Source organism: Corvus moneduloides, chromosome 2 (assembly GCF_009650955.1).
Source record: "Corvus moneduloides isolate bCorMon1 chromosome 2, bCorMon1.pri, whole genome shotgun sequence".
In the NCBI taxonomy this organism is placed as follows: domain Eukaryota; kingdom Metazoa; phylum Chordata; class Aves; order Passeriformes; family Corvidae; genus Corvus; species Corvus moneduloides.
Genome location: NC_045477.1, coordinates 77,862,757 through 77,879,235, shown reverse-complemented (window position 1 = coordinate 77,879,235; position 16,479 = coordinate 77,862,757). Strand labels below are relative to the sequence as shown.

Below are 16,479 nucleotides of genomic sequence, written 5' to 3'. Positions count from 1 at the left end.
ACCTTCTTTGTTATCATGTGGTATTCAAAATCTTTTTTTTTTTTTAATACTGTTACCTAAACAATGCTTTCTAATACAAGGAACAAACATATGATGAAAGAAAATATATGAGAATTTGAATTATATTAATACAACATTTAACACTCCAATCCAAATTCTGTTCTCAAGTATGTTGTTTCACGGACAGATATGACAAGATTTCTAGGAAACATAGTGAGAAATTTTTTTTAATCTGCCCTGTGGACTAAATTCTAATCCTGCAGTTGTGTGTATAAACATCACTCTTTCTTCATAATAGGTAAAATAGGAAGACTATGATTGGGAAAAAAAAGCAAGCAACTAAAGAGTCAACTTAAATCCATATTGCTTGTGACAGTAGCTCTTACATCACCTCTTAGTACTTAAACTTTTATTTTTCTACCACTAAATCTACAAGATTTAACATTCCTTTAAAATAATCTTTCCTATTTTTTCCTCTGATAAATCATTCTAAGTATGAATATAGTTATGGGGAAAGGGAGGCTTTACACATTTTGTACCCTAAATATAAATTGTCTTATGTAAATTAGGTGTTTTAAATAATGTATTTCAGAAAGTTAAGAAGGAAAATGTTAAGCTACTAATGACTGGATTGGAGCATTCTGGAAGAACGGTGAAATGTTTAAATACATCATAGCAAACTCATATCCCATTTATCCATGTGTTGGTTGAAGCACTTCTGCTGCACAGTGCGAAAAGGTGTTACTATTTACATACAGCAATCCCAATCCTAAAGCAGCAACCCACTGCGCATATTTAGACAGGTAGAAAAGATACAGAAGATTCCTTAGAAATCACATTTAGAAAAGCATGAGACCAGAATGAAATAGGTAATTTATATGGGCTATTAAGAAAAATGGAGTTATCAGAATCCTGGATGAATACTTGTCTTTAAAATATTACACACAGGTAATCTGATTCCCATGACAAATAAACAAATTTCCCTTGCTAATTGCAGATAATATGGTCTTTGATTTGCTGAATAATTCCTTCTAACATCACTGGTTTCAATCTTCACAATTCCTGGTCCTTCCATCATGAAGCAGGTGTGGAAAGGAGGATATGTTTGAACCTTCAGTATTAAAGACTACAGAATTTCTCTCAATTTTTAAAGGATCTTTTCTGCTTCACGCTTTAGGTCATATGATGTTTCCAAGCAAAAGTAATTAATTTTAGTAAGGAGTGCTACTTGGGAGTTTATATAATTCTATATTTATGAAGACAAAAGTTTGACTCTATACACAAGAACCGTTTACTGCCCATGATAAAAATGTATGCCTTGAAGTAAATCCATTTTGCTGACATTAGCAGCAGTATCATTATGATAAAGGAAAAGCAGTAGGTATTTTAAGAATACAACACAGAATTTACAAGTCTGACATTGCCTTCATGGTGGCCTGCAAAATTAAAAATTTAACCTCCAGATGTGGAAATTAACTAAAGCAAGTGATACCCCCGTAAATCCCTCTGAAGTGATTTCCAATAGCAGTTTAACACACAGGGACTGGTACACCTACAAGCCATGGTGCAGGAAGCTGAACACCTCCACTATCCCAATAGAAAGTTAAAACTCTAATGCAGGGATGAATCACTGAAATTCTGAGAGTAAGAAACTCTCTTTTTTAAGTGCTATATTATTGCTACAATGTATCTTATTTTCCTCGTATAGCTTAATGCTTTTGAAGGCTATTTATCCTCATAATTTATTTAAAAATATAATTTCTATGTTCTTCAGTACACACATTTTTACAATTTGCAAAGTAATTTATCCATGTGGCTGCTTTTACAAATCTTCTGCCATGTGAAAACCTTGATATTCCATCCTCTGACATTCCAATTCAAGCAAAGAGTGAAAATAAAGCCGCAAAAAACAAGCCATTAAATTATCTATTAATTAGCTACTCTAGTGTTTACATCATGCATGCGAAATAAGGTGCTTTGTGTCAGAGTCAGCCTTTAATAAAGTTTCTGCCTCTAAGAAACAGGAGGTAATGAGCATCTTATAATGATTTTCATTATGAATATTAGAAATCCTGTTCACCACTGCTCTCAGAATCCACGTGACTGCCTGTATAGAGTCACCCTCACTGCGATCTGCACTGCATGCCTCACACTTCCCCAGTCCAGATTTCAATCCTTTGACCCAACTGACTCCAAACTCCCAGCTCTCCACACTGAGGCACTTGCACTGTAGACCATCCCTACTGCATTCCTGCATTCCCACATTCCCAGTTCTGTCCCTACTCCCAAAGTAGTCAAGACTCCTCTCATCCCACTCTTCCTCATAAAACAATGGCATGCCCCACAATATTTCGAATCACAGACCAGGATATAAATCAAAGCAGATGTAGAAACTGTAGCATCACCCAAGAGCAATGTAATGCAGATTAGCTGCTTTTGGGTACAGGCCTGTCTGCAGAGGCCAATTGCTGCAATGCAGCTAAAACTCCACAAAAAGCAGGGAAGGAGCAGTGGCAGGAAAGAACTGAGTCATGGCACCCCCGAGCAACCACTTCAGATGCTTGTGCAAAAAGGTGGCCATATCTAGGATCCAGGATCTAGAACAGGCAAAGCTGGCAACTGACCTACAGGAAAGTTTGTTTTCTGCAACCTACATCTGCAGCTCTTATGACACTGGTTTAAAAGTTAAATCTTATTATCAGGGAAGTGATGATCACCTCAGCACACTTTGGTTCTGGGAAGAGACAGCAGGTTACTCAGGGGAAGGGGTCAACAGAAGAGGTTAGTAGTGCATGGCTCAAATCAAGAAATATAAGGATTAAATCTGTGCTACTACTTCACGTTCCACGGATGAGTTATGCTACGTGTTTATAAAACACATATAACTTCAACTGTGGTAACTCCAATGCAAAACTTAGGTCTAAGTTGACATTGTTTACGGAAATAAAACACAGCAGATTTCCATTAATCCTTTTAAATCTTCTCACTCATAATTAGATAAATTTGCTGATCTATTGAATACTAATTAATTTAAAAATTAGATACAGTAAATGGGAATTTTAAAATGGCAGACTATTAAAACAACAAGCAGCAAACTGGATTAATATACCACCCCATCCACCTATAAAAAAATTAAAGGAATGATAAATGAGCCTGCAGCAACATTTACTCAGAATACCAGAATACTAATTAATTTAAAAATTAAATACAGTAAATGGGAATTGTAAAATAGCAAACTGTTAAAACAACAAGCAGCAAACTGGACTAATATACCACCAACCTATAAAAAAATTAAAGGAATGATAAATAAGCCTGCAGCAACATTTACTCAGAATACCAGGAAGGTCTAGCCACAGGTATGAAACACAGTTTTCTCTCTACGTTTTTTCATTATTCCCAAAGAGTTTATCACACAAAAAATATCACAGTACAAGACAAGCCAAGGTATAGCCTGTAGCTTGCCAACAGTGATACACCTGACAAACATCAAGAGGAAAAATGTTTATAGAACTGATAGAAATGTTATAGAAATATAGAACTCACAGAACATGTTCACAGAATTGCATTACAACAGCCTTTTTTCCTATTTGGTTACGCAATGTTATCTTCTGCATGTAACACAAAGCAACTAACTACCTGTCATAGCTTAGCAAGCATAGTCCCGGAAGGGACGTCCTTGCTAAGGGGTGCTTACAGTTTCCTCTGGGAACTGATAGAACCTATCAGCTGGCCAGTTTGAATATGGACAATTCTCTAAGCCACTTAAAGTTGTGATCACCTCTGTTATCCACATTTAAGAATAGGCAAACTCCCCCTCCAAGCTCTCTCTCGTTTCCGGCGCTGGCACAGGTGGCTGCGGGCCCCGTGTGGGGGCCAGCGGGCCCGGCCAGGCCCTGCTTGGGCCAGGCTGGGCTGGGCCACGGCCATCCTGGAGCCGATGGACCTGTTCCAGCCATGGAACCCCCCCCACTGCCTTGCCGTGGGCAGCCGGAGCGGCTCGGCTCTCCCCCCTCTCCACTGCGATAAGAAAAATTCAACATTCCAGCTGCAAAGCGGCAAGGCCGAGGTGAGATTAACCCTTTTTATTGCTGTGAAGAGCTGAAAACCTGAGGGAAGAGAGAGAGGAGATGCTTAAAGCTGAAATTCTGTTGTGAAGCTATGATATATCAGAGTATCCTGTTGTAATTTCATGAAGATATGAGGGGTGGAGTGTTCAACTCGTAAGCAAAAGCACCTGCGCTGAGATAGGCAGATGCTGACGCAGCTGTAATTGCATGAGAAGTTTGGACAGGGAGAGATGGAAGTGATGAGGACTTTGGCTCCAAACGGGAAAGGAGAAAACCTCAGTCCCTAGAGATGCTCCCAGAGATAGTCCTAAAGATGAAGATGATGAAGACCCTTTGCTCCCAGGGAAGGAGAAGGGCCTCTGTTTTTGTTTCTGAACGGCTCAACCTTAAAATTGTACCCCAAAAAACTTCAAGAGTGGACCCTCGAAAGCAGTTGCGGGAAAAGCTGCAAGTCGGGGGAAAGGACTCACACGCAGGCAGAGAGACTCCTCTTCCTAAATGGACTGAACAATATTTGGAAGTGGGCGGCTGTCTCGTTGTGATACTGTTTTCATAGCATGAGCAAGAAGAGACTTCTCTTTCTAAATGGACTGAACAAGGTTATTATGGAAGTGGTAAACAGACTGAACATCTTAAGGGTTGTCTTTGAACATTGTCAGTGGGAGAAGGGAGGAAGGTGGGGGGAGGAGGAGAGTTCTGAAGGTGGTATAATTTTTTTTCCTTCTTTTAGGTCTGTTAATAAACTTCTTTATATTCTTTCAAGTTTGGTGCCTGCTTTGCATTTCTCCTAATTCTTATCTCACAGCAGATAAACAGTAATGAGTATTTTGGACCAAACCACTACACTAAATTGGTGTTTCCGCCCAGTTACAAACCGAACCCACGACACTACCGTTGAAAAAAGACAGCTATCTAGTCATGTAACAGACACTGAAGAGAGAGGATAGTAAAAGAGTTATTAAGTTGTTTTGGACACATTTCAGTGCCACGCCAGTTTCAGACTTACTATATTCTCTAATCCCTTGCACAAGTTCTTTAGGATGTCTTCTAAAAAAAAAAAAGAAAATGTTTAATTTATGCCTGCTTATTTAAAAATAGATTCCCTCTTCAACTTTTTTAAAGTTATTTGAGCATATCATTTCTTTTTCCTAACTTTCAAACAAATCAGCAGAGAACTCAAAAAAAAAGAATTAGTCATATAACCCAATCCAAATAAGAGTTTTTCAATTGGTATTAGAGTTTATTGGTCTCACATTGACAAACCAAGCAATTTCACAATTCTTTGCAGCACTTTTTTTTTTTATTAAAATTCAAAATTTGCTGTTCCAGTAAAGTCTTTTATCTTCATAAAGAAACCAGCATGACTTAGGAAGAAAGAGTATTGGGGAAAGGAGGTCACTTGTGATACTGGAAATCTAAGATGAGGTATTTTTTTAACCCACACACATGAATTTTGAGGCATTTGTTACATCATTATTAATACAGCTGCTCAAACTTATGTTTCATAACTAATGTATCATTAATTTAGGTACATCCAATTTGGGACTCTGCAGTGGGAATACCCTGTTAAGAGAGTATTTTGTGCAATCAGATGACCTCAAGAAACAAACTGAACAGTTAGGCACAAGTTCATAATTTCAACAACTCATCTAATCAAACTAACATTTGGATTAAATTGTTAACTCCTATGTTGCTGAAACTCAAGGGCTATTAGAAATTTTACTATATGTCAAATTCATGCCTGACCCTGCCCAACACAAATCTTTCTAAAGAAACATGATTAGCACCTACTGAAGAAACTGACATAAACAGTGACTCAGAACAACCCTGAATGTGACTTTCCCTCAAAGCTGCATACATTTTACAGAGACAAAATCACAAAATAGATTATTTAATTTCTAGATATCCAGGAAATAACAACTGATCCTACATTACTTCTAAAAGAGCTCTCTACTCTTCCTTCAAAGTGCTCTTTCAGTTTACAATTACTGCTGAGATTCCTCAGGATCACTTTGGCTTCCAAATCCTTTTATTCTACCAGACACTGGAAGCAAATATTCTCAACATACTCCTCTCGCTTCCAATTTCCCAAGGCATCCTGAGAACACTGATCCACTCATCCTAGGCACCTCTCTTTTATAAATATTAAACATAATTATATATTTACACATTTATAAATATTTATTTTCTAGCACAATTCTTAGCAATTTTCCTATTTCTTGATTTCATATTTTTGAAGCCTAATATGCCTAAATAGCCTTACTTTCTTCCTAACCTCAGAAAATTTTAAGTATGATTATAAGAGCCCAACAAATCTGTCAGAATAAGAAACACAGCAGTAGCCTGAACTAGAAGGAAATGACAAAGAGAAAGAGAAATTAATCTAGATTAATTAAGCATTGTCTACAGTAAGACTTTCTTCTGTTTTTTTTCACGAGCTGAAAACATAATACGAAGGAAACAGAACTATGCAGTGTCTCAATGAAGATTCATGCACTCATTTCACAACTTGCTTCTCTGCAGTTGAAAAGGGGGCTCCTGAATTTTTACCTGTCAGCACCACAGTGGTGGATGACTGCTTTTAATTTGGAAAGGGAGGGTGTGTTTTCACTAGTGAATTTCACTACTGAACTCTCAGAGTGCATCCAGATATGCTTCAGCTCCCAGGAAGAATTTCTGAGAGCAGCACCTGCTGTATTCAACAATTCCTATAACAACCTTAACACTGGAAAACAAATAGGCAAAGCTGGAACTCTGCACATGCCCAGAAAAACCAGATACAGCTGGAATAACTGAGACATGATGAAACAACTTGAGTGGCCACTGTGCATCAATGGATAGATATTAACTTGTCAGTAAAGATGAGGAGAAAAGAAAGAACGTTGCTCTTCATGTTAAGAAAATCACTGAAGGTATGGAATGGACAAGCTGGTTTATGACAAAAGGTGACCCAGGACCAAAGAAGATCCCAGTGAGGATGACATTGTGGTATGAATTTGATACCATGGAAAGTCAGGAAAAGGAAGCGGACTGAGTCTTCTTTAAAGCAAGACCCTGGTTCTTACAAGATATTTTAAACCTCACAGAAGGATTCAAGCAAGAGTTTTGGCAAGGACTGGGGAAAAGTTCTTATCACAGGAACTAGACAGATCAACCAAGCCTGGCACTCCTCTGGATTGAAACTAACAGAGAAGGATCTAGTCACACAGAAGGTAATGAACAGCAGCTTTGGCAGAGTGCCCATGAAATAATGTAGATCAAGATCCCTCTATTCAAAAATAGCAAGTCTAAGAGGTCATCTTTCCTCATTGGCTGAGTACTTGTGATGAGAAGTTATCTCCTACAACCTGCAAGAATTTCCAAGACCTGCTTATCACAGCAGCACGATATTCCCAAATATTTTCAGGTATCTGGAATGTTGAAATGTCCCGTAAGGACAAGGGTTACCCATTGTGAAATTTCTTTTAATCACCTATAGTATAACTCATCAGCGCTTACACCCTGGCTGGGTGGTCAGTAGCAAGACCCCCACTACATCTCCTTTGTTTTACATCCCCTTAATCCTCACCCAGAGGCTTTCAACCCCATCATCACTAACTGTAAGGGGTTCACACTACTCCAGACAATAACACAGTGGATGAGTACCAAGCTCTTCAATAAACTCACTACATAAAATGAAAGTAACTCTGGAAAGGCTGAAAAAAAAGAAAACAATTGAGCAGATATATTCTGCTTCCCTTACATCACTATGGACTTACAGTTTTATGATGAGTGATTTATTATAAAGACATTATACAATTTTGTACAGTACAAAAGTCTCCGCAATACAACAGATCCATCTTCAAACTTCAATATAGCTTACATATGAGACCATATACCAGTCTTCAAATAAGGAGACTTACAACTATTCCAAATGAAGAATATAGCTGGGGTGGATTTGGGAAGGATTTTGCTTTGTTTTACCGAGTATTTAAAAACTGGGAAAACACCCCACCCCACTGCCAACTATATAAGATGACCTACCTCACCCTCTAAATCTTAGCAGATAATAATTACATATAAATGTCCTCCCTCTGCTTGGAACTGAAAATGTAAGAAAACTTGGCCAAGTGTTATTATCACATTGCCTGAAACACAAATAACATTGTGTTGCATACAGCAACATTTTAGACAATGGCATCGTTATATAACAAACCACAATTTCATAACGAAAAGTGTGTAGCTGAATTGTCAAACCAAGCAAAAATTAGAACTTGTGAGTGCTATTCCTTATTCTCCTACTAACTTGACATGTTTTTTTCACAAGAATAACTTCATTTTTCAAAGGCACTGTTCTCCTTTTTCCCTATGAGCTTCAGTAAAGTGGATCTTCCACAAACCCACTGCGCCATTTTTCCAATATACATGACCTTTCAACTTCTACATTTTAGTTACTAACTAATAATATATGGGGTAACTGCTCACATGCAGTTTCCTGTGTACACAGGCACAGACATGCATAATACTTGTCCAATATTAAAATGAAATAAGCTAAAGATTAACTCTATTACCCAAACTCTTAGTATTTTAAACAATTGTTAGGCAATGCTTAGCTTTTAAACCTAGCCTTTTGTAAAGCAGAAGCTAATCTGAAATTTTATCTAGGCTTTATGGACTTTAGTATAGCTTCAAGAAGACACACACACTTTCAGCAAAACCCTAAAATAATGAATATTAATGAATATTTGTATATGGTTTCAGATGACTCTTCAGTATTATTTTATTCCCTTGATTTTATGAAAAGAACTTTTTTAAGCAGCATCTTTTGAACGTGGATCTCTTTCCCAACCCTAAGGGAATTCTGTTTTATACTTTTAACTTTATGTGCTAATCACGTACATCTACAGTATTTTTATTGACCTACTTTTGATCCAGCTCATTAAACACAGCTGCTTTCAATGACCAGGAAAAAGTAACCAAATACAACATGCAAAGAATCCAAATGACTAAAAATTAAATTGTCGCTCAAAAGCCACAGAGTGGTTTTGTAGTTGTTTCTTTAGAGATCTAGAGAACAAGAAACAGCTTACAGATGTTTCAGAAGAAGATACATAAACCAAAAAGTGAAACAGGTCCATCCATTTCAGTACAACCAATACTAAAAAACCCACACAATTATTTTCTGAGTTTTCACATCTAAAAAACTTTCCATCTTCCATAAGAATTATTTTGTCAATAACCAATTTTGAAATAGAGGGACAAAACACTTTCTACTCCAAAAAGGCATATTGGCTCTTTTCAGTACCAAATTCTGATGGCTCTACACTGTGATAGACTTTGAGACAAGATCACAAGACAGCTAGAAGTGAAATAAGTGGGAGTGTAATAAGAATATATTGATGTAAACAGTTACGGTACAGGAAAGGTTTTAGAACTGAGAACAATCTAGATGAGTCTATGCAAGACAGTTTGGGAAGAAAAACATAATTATTCTGAAGTATAAGCTTACCTATCTGGACCTGATTTCAAACTTTTAATCATGGTCTCAGCCGTACAAATCCTTATTTTCAGTACCTTGATATAAACAAATGCTGACAGGATGAGGACGTTAACTGCCAGGAAGAGAAAATGCCAGATGTGTGGTAAATTTCTGCCTGTCTACTTAGACTTCCAAGAGATCAAATCCAAGGTCTGAAAAATCCCAGAAGTTAGGATTGTCATGACAAACAGTCTTTCAAAAGCCAGCACAGAAATGCCATATGGCTTGGAAGCAATTGTCAAATCCGTGGTTTATTTCAAAATGGATTTGGAACCTGTATCAGACGTGAGTCCTTCTCATGCTTATCCTTTAATATTTATTAACTTACTTTTATTACAAGCACCACTCTGGTTAAGCATTACTTGCCATCGTTATGATTGTTGCAAAGCACTTCAGTTTTGCTCAGTAAAAGAAATGGGGATCAGTCTCGAGCACCTGGCCCTGAGTGTTGACACTGTTGAACTATCACCTCACTTCTTTCTGTGGCTCCATTCAGAAGGCACCAGTATTTCTCTCACCTGCACTTCACGAGATGGTGCATTCTATACACTGCCTTCAAAGGACACTCCAGACAACTGTAGTACAATTTGGCTCCTTCCTTACATAGTCCAAGATCATCCTCCTGCCTACTAGGAGGCACCCCAGCAAGGTGAAGCCATCCCTCCATACACCCATGCTACAGCTCACAGAGCAAAACATTTCATCCTGTCCAAAAGCCTTCCCATTTTGCTTGAATTTCAGGGCAGGGGAACCTACAGTGTCTTGGTGTTACAAAAACATCATGTTGGTTCTCAAGAAGATTCAAGAGCAAATCCCATTGAGTGAGGAAAGACCGTTCCTTCTACAGGACACCAGCCCTTAGCAATGTAGACATGAACCTGTCTATTCCACTCACCATGAGAGTCAGGAGTCAGTCCTCTATCTTCTATTGAGCAGCACCACCTTTCAGGTCAACCCAGTCAGATCAAGTCCTAAGACTACTGAGCACTGATGACTTCCTAGAGAAACTGAAAGATTGGTGATAGAGATAGGGGAACTGCTACATAGTTGAGCCAATTTTTTTGTTGATTTTAATCTGAAAACATTGTCAAGTTTTTTTAACAGTGATCATTTTGTGGATTCAGAGGTGAAATGTTCACACACATACAAAATTACGTTGTTGGCAGAGGTCCTTACAAAAACAGATGTGATATAATGAACATCAGTAACTGATTTGACAGAGCAATTCACTTTCTGTCTCTGACTAAATCCTTTTCCAGAGCTCTGAATGTCCATTAAACAAACAGAGTAAGTAGAAGTGTCCCTGTTTGCACACACCAAACAGAAAAAACCAAACTAATTTGACTTGAGGTAGAACCAAAATACAAATTACCCAAATGTAAATTATATTAGCAACCCAAATTAAAATTCAAATATGATCTTGGAATTGCAGTAAACTAACCTGCATTTAAACTGACTTCTACTGTTACTTTAAGAGGAATTAGAAAGAATATTTTAACTTGACTTAACAATAGCACCACAGACCAACTTCTTCTGACATTATCTCATCCTTCTAGCACAGTTTTTCTCATTTACTCAATTTCATATTCATAATGGTTCTCTATCAAAAAGCCTTTGCATTAAAATGTATACTAATCACAGTCTTCACTCTTTTACGTTTCTTGTTCTCATAATCGCACATGTGATCTCCCAATGTTTGCTGACAGGAAGCCTAGATTAAGTCCTGAAAAAAAAACCAAAAAAACCTCAAAACCAAAAAAGCAAACACACAGAAACCAACCAACCAACCAACCTGCTGAGAAAAAAGTATCTTCAGCACTCTTTTCCCCCACTTCACTGGGAATTGTTTGATTCTACAGCGACAGCAAATGTAACATTTTTCAATAAGCCACAGAATTCAGCTTTTTGGCGCAAACAGAAGCCTGGAAGCTTGTTCACTGACATACATACCAGAGGCACTCTGTCAAGAAGGCAAGAGTGAATGGTTTACCAGCCATCCTATTCTGCTGGTGCTAGAATTGTACCATAAAATGGTTTGGGTTGGAAGGGACCTTACAGAACATCTAGTTCCAGCCCTCTGCCATGGGCAGGGACACCTTCCACTAGACCAGGTTGTTCAAGCCCCATCCAGCCTGGCCTTGAACACTTCCAAGGATTGGGGATCCACAACTTCTCTGTCCTACGTATTCCGAGAGAAGGAAACCAGAGAAGAAGTATTATTTGCAACCAAGATAATAAGAAGAGTTCAGCGCTCCCATTTAATCTGTCTGAAAAAAAATGAGCTGCTGAAATCAGCTAAAAGCTCTAGATTTACTAGCATATATGGGGTGAAAGAGTGTAAGTTTTCAAGGAAGTTGCTTAGGTTACAGTACCATAATGGATATATAATACCTTGAACATAGGAAATAAAAATATTTTAAAGAGTATTTTGCAGACAACATTTTTTTTTTCAAATAATCCAAATCATATTGATCCACAGAAATAAAATAAAAAACTCCAAACCTAACTTATGAGTCCTTTTTATATTTATTTCATGCTTTGCATATTTCATACAGCATTCTTCATACAGCAAAAAAGTGTCTTTTAGATTTTTAATTACTGAGGTTATTCTGTACAGTCCCACCAAAAATGTACTTGTAGCACAGAACCAGACAGGAAAAAACCAAAGTATTTTTGCAACTAACATTTAAAATCAGTATGAAAGTGATAAATGTTCCGATATAGAATGTGATGGCACTGAGCACAAGTCTGTACTATAGTTCCCAAATCTCTTTTACAAAAGACTGAGAACAATTAGTCAAATGTCTTGATTTCTAGGGGTAGCGATAAGTATCCTGGGATTGGTAAATATATTAATTTATCTTGATTATTAGTTACCATTTTCAACATGATATGATATCCTGTGCTATGTGAATGACAACACAAACTCAAATTTGTAGTTCCCGTATCCTTCAACGTCACCTTCGTGTATATATATATGTGTGTGTCATTTTTGCAGAGGATGACACAGGTATTATTTTCTCCCTTAAAGATACACAACTTTTATACAATACCTGCAAAACTAACTATATAAAATAATGTGTAGTTTTTTGGCTAACATATATTCAAAATACAGACACATGGCAATCTCCAGAACTAGAATTTGCATGATTTACTGATATAAGGCTTCTTAGTTTTTATTCCTACTAAGAAGAGAAGAAATGTAAATGGTACAGCCTTTTTTTCAATACATGGAATGAAAACAATGTAAATATAAGCCCTAAAATTTTATTGACTTCCACTGTATACAAATCCGTACATCAACCAGCATTCCTGCTGTTTTTCAGCTGGTGATCCTACTCCACCCCAAAGATTCAGCTTAAGACATTTAAATGAAAGTGTTTTTAAACAAGTTATATCTAAGGTATCATTAAAATAAAGACACGGAGGCAGTGCAGTGGAGGCATTTATGCAACTTGTTCTGAAGACACCACCAACATTTGACAATGGAGTAGCTCCAAGATTCCACAAGCTGCATTGGCTGTGCATTGTGGCTGCCCACAAGGAGCCCCTGAGATGCCAGAGGTATCCCACCCACCACACACTGCACTACCAGAAAGAGTAAGTTTCCCAGAGTTATTGTATCTCTCAGCCCCACTGGGAATGTTACGGAAACCCTAAGAAAATTAAAATGCTGACAGATGCCCACATTTCAGCACCCAAATTAAACCTTACAAAGGCAGCTTAGACACCTACAAAAAATGTGCATTGTATAGGTGCATGTGTGTCTTGTATACAAACACATTTCTAAGTGCCATCAGAAAAGGTTTTAAAATATTTTTACATCTTGCCTCAAAAGAAGGCTTAATATAGAAGATCAGTAGCAAAAAGTGACATTTCTTTTCACATTATGCTTTCAGCCTAGTAATACCTTTAATCGCACCTAAACCTTCTAAAATGCTCATTTAATCCCCATTTTCTTGTCATTGCCAATTCTGGATAGATTTTACTGTTTGCAATTATTTGTTTCATGATATCTGAGATCAGTGCTATTCAGAGCAAGAACTCTGGCTGCCCAAAGAAATGTAATTCCTTCAAAGAGTGAAAGGCTGCGGACCATGCAGCTGTACCACACCTCCTGCTGCCCACTGTTTGCAAGGGCAGCAGCAGAGAAAGGAATTCTTTTATATTCTTACAATTCAAACACAGCTTTCCCTTCGAACAGGAAATGCAGAAAAATCAAAATCAAAAGAAGAAAGTGAGTGGTGGTATAAAAGATATTACAGGGCAAAGGAGGAAATCAGAGGAGCAGAGCAAAAGAAACATACATAAGGTACTATAGTTCTTTTCTCTTGAGTCAACATATTTCCTCCCTATCCCTAGCACACACATGAATGGTATAGTAATCAAAATACATGACAACGACAGAGAAAGCATAATAATTACACTAGGCTACGGAATGAGAAGAACATAGATAAAGTGATACCGTATCATTCATACTGATACTATTCACACAAACAATCAGCACAAAAAAAGCCTAATCACTTTAACTCAGATTTCACTTTCCAGACACCTTCATTTGTACAGTACCTGTCTCATCAGGCTTCCAACTGAATTGTTAATTTTCTTTCTTATCAAAGACAACTATAAAATCTTTAGGTTAAGACAATACAGGAACACAACAATGCATGTTGATAAATTTACTAGTAACCTAAATACAGTACTCTGTATAAACTATACACTACAATATTGACTGTGTTAAGAATCATCTGTCATATTTAATATTGGAGGAATTCCTTTAAAATAAAACTAGTACGCCTTATCTCAACTTGCAGAGTTAATAAAAACTATACAGATTAACTTTAAAAAAAGTATGAGGGTAGCTATTGATATTTTAGTGAGGGGGACATTAATTCAGCTTTTGTTGCATTTTCTGCCAAAAAAAGCACTAACTCACATCTACTAGTTAACTTGTCATCCAAAAATGAACACGCTTTACAGATGTGTAAAAAAAAAGTTATTTTCTCATCATATATCGCTGATCACAAAAATACTTGCATTTTGATTCCCTGAGTTCAACTGAGGTTCTCACAAACCTGAAAACAAAACCTCAAATCTAAAAACGTATACCTTATTATATGCGTGCTTTGCAACGTCATTCAGTAACTGCTTTAAAAAAAAAAAAAAACAACTCATTATTGATATAAATGCTAGATATACTCAAATTGCCATAAAGACTCTACTTTCCCAGGAATTTTATTCCATTACAGCGACAGGCAGATATCCAGTACAGAAAATGCGCAGCCCGACCACTTGCAGCGGCGTAAGTCATTCTCATTTCAGAGCAGAGTAACTCCAGCAGCCCCAGACGCAGTTCGGTGGCTCTCCCCAGCCTCCAGGCTTCGCGCTGGCACCGATGGACCAGTGCCTGCCCACGGCCGCCCGGAAGCAGGATGACACCAGCTGAAGCGGGCTCGCTCTGCTCTGCGCGATACGGAGTGGAAGTGGCTGGGCACAAGGGGGTTTTAGGCAGGTGTCGGGGTGCTCCAGTGCCCACGGCCCGAGGAGAGCGTTTTCTCTCTTGAGTGAGGGGCCAGGGAGCCCCCCTTCACCCAGCCCCGATGTCGCTACGGAGCCAGCGGAGGACCCGAGGTGCCCGCGGGGCCCAGCCCCGCGCCAGCACCACCCACCCATCGCCGCCGGCGGCACCAAATTCAAACCTGCCGGCCCCACCGCTCCCGGTGCCTCCTGCCCCGCGAGCTCTGCCTTACCTGCCCGCGGGAACTCCGGGACGCCGCCGAGCGGGCCGAGCCGCCGCAGCTGGAAAACTTTCCGGACCGCCTCGCAGCTCGGCGGCGGCTCCGCACCCTCCGAGGCGGCGGCCAGGAGCAGGACGGCGAGGGTCAGGAAGCCGAGGCGGAGGCTCTTCCCCCCCATGGCCCGCGCCCGCCACCAGCTGCCGCAGGGAGCGCGGCCGAGGCGCCCCGAGCCGCCGCCGCGGGGGGAGGCACCGCCCGCCGCCCCCGCCGGGACCCTCCCCCGGCCCGGCCCCCGCCCGAGGAGGGGCCCCCACGCCCGGGGCGGCAGCGGGAGGGCGCTGTCCAGCGCCTGTGCTGGGGCTGAGGCTGGGCATGGGCTGTTGGGGGAGGAGATCCCCCCACGTACACCCGGGGTGCTGGGAGTGCGGGCTGCGTAAGAGAAACCCACAGGCACAGGAAGCGATGGCATGGTAAAGGAGCAATTTCGACCCGTAAACACGCAAAAAAAGGGCAAAAAATAAATTTCTAGCGCTTTAGGGAACTACTAGCAACAGGCTCCACACTGTCAGTAAGGTACGCCATTCAGTTTGGCTTGAACTTTTGTTTTTCTGAGAAAAGTTTCCAAGAATTCGGCAGTCTTCAAGGCATCTTCAGAAGTTTCAGTTTCCCGATGCGAAAGTGACACGGGACCAATTTACAAAACCCTGTCCTGTCTACAAGCTGAAGTCCGATGGGAACTGTTAAGAGCAGCCAAGGAAGCAGCTGGGACGCATCAGGTTATCTTTAGAACAGCTTCCTTAATCCAAAATCAAGAATCCTCTCCATGCACAAATTTTAAATGTCACACCTTGCCCCTTATAGCCAGAAATTTTTCTTAGTGCGTTTTGAAGCTGCCAGTGGTCATTCAGCACTGTAAAACATAAAGCTTTCAATTTAAAAGAAAACTTTAATCCATATCAGCAATTTCTACACAAGACTGCAAATCCAGTTCTAAGTATGGATTATTCCACACATTCATTTGAATACAGTTAACAAACTGAAACATAAGTTATTAAAATTTGCACTAGAGATCAACCACTTCACTACTGAGCAAAGCAATAAAACAATGTCATTATCCAGTCTACTGAATGACAGTTCATAAGAGGGGGAGAGGACT

The 16,479-nt window shown here is 39.3% G+C and overlaps 1 protein-coding gene across 7 annotated transcripts in view; it reads right to left on the bottom strand.

Annotated features, from left to right (window-relative positions):
• GPC5 (glypican 5) overlaps positions 1-15,548 on the bottom strand; it is a 626,060-nt gene extending 610,512 nt beyond the window's left edge. For all 7 annotated transcript variants that reach the window (XM_032100028.1, XM_032100031.1, XM_032100033.1 and 4 more), the window contains exon 1: positions 15,336-15,548. In XM_032100028.1, the coding sequence (XP_031955919.1) occupies positions 15,336-15,501 (166 nt within the window). In that variant the 5' untranslated portion in view covers positions 15,502-15,548. The remainder of the gene's footprint in view (positions 1-15,335) is intronic.
• Between the last annotated feature and the right edge of the window lie 931 nt (positions 15,549-16,479).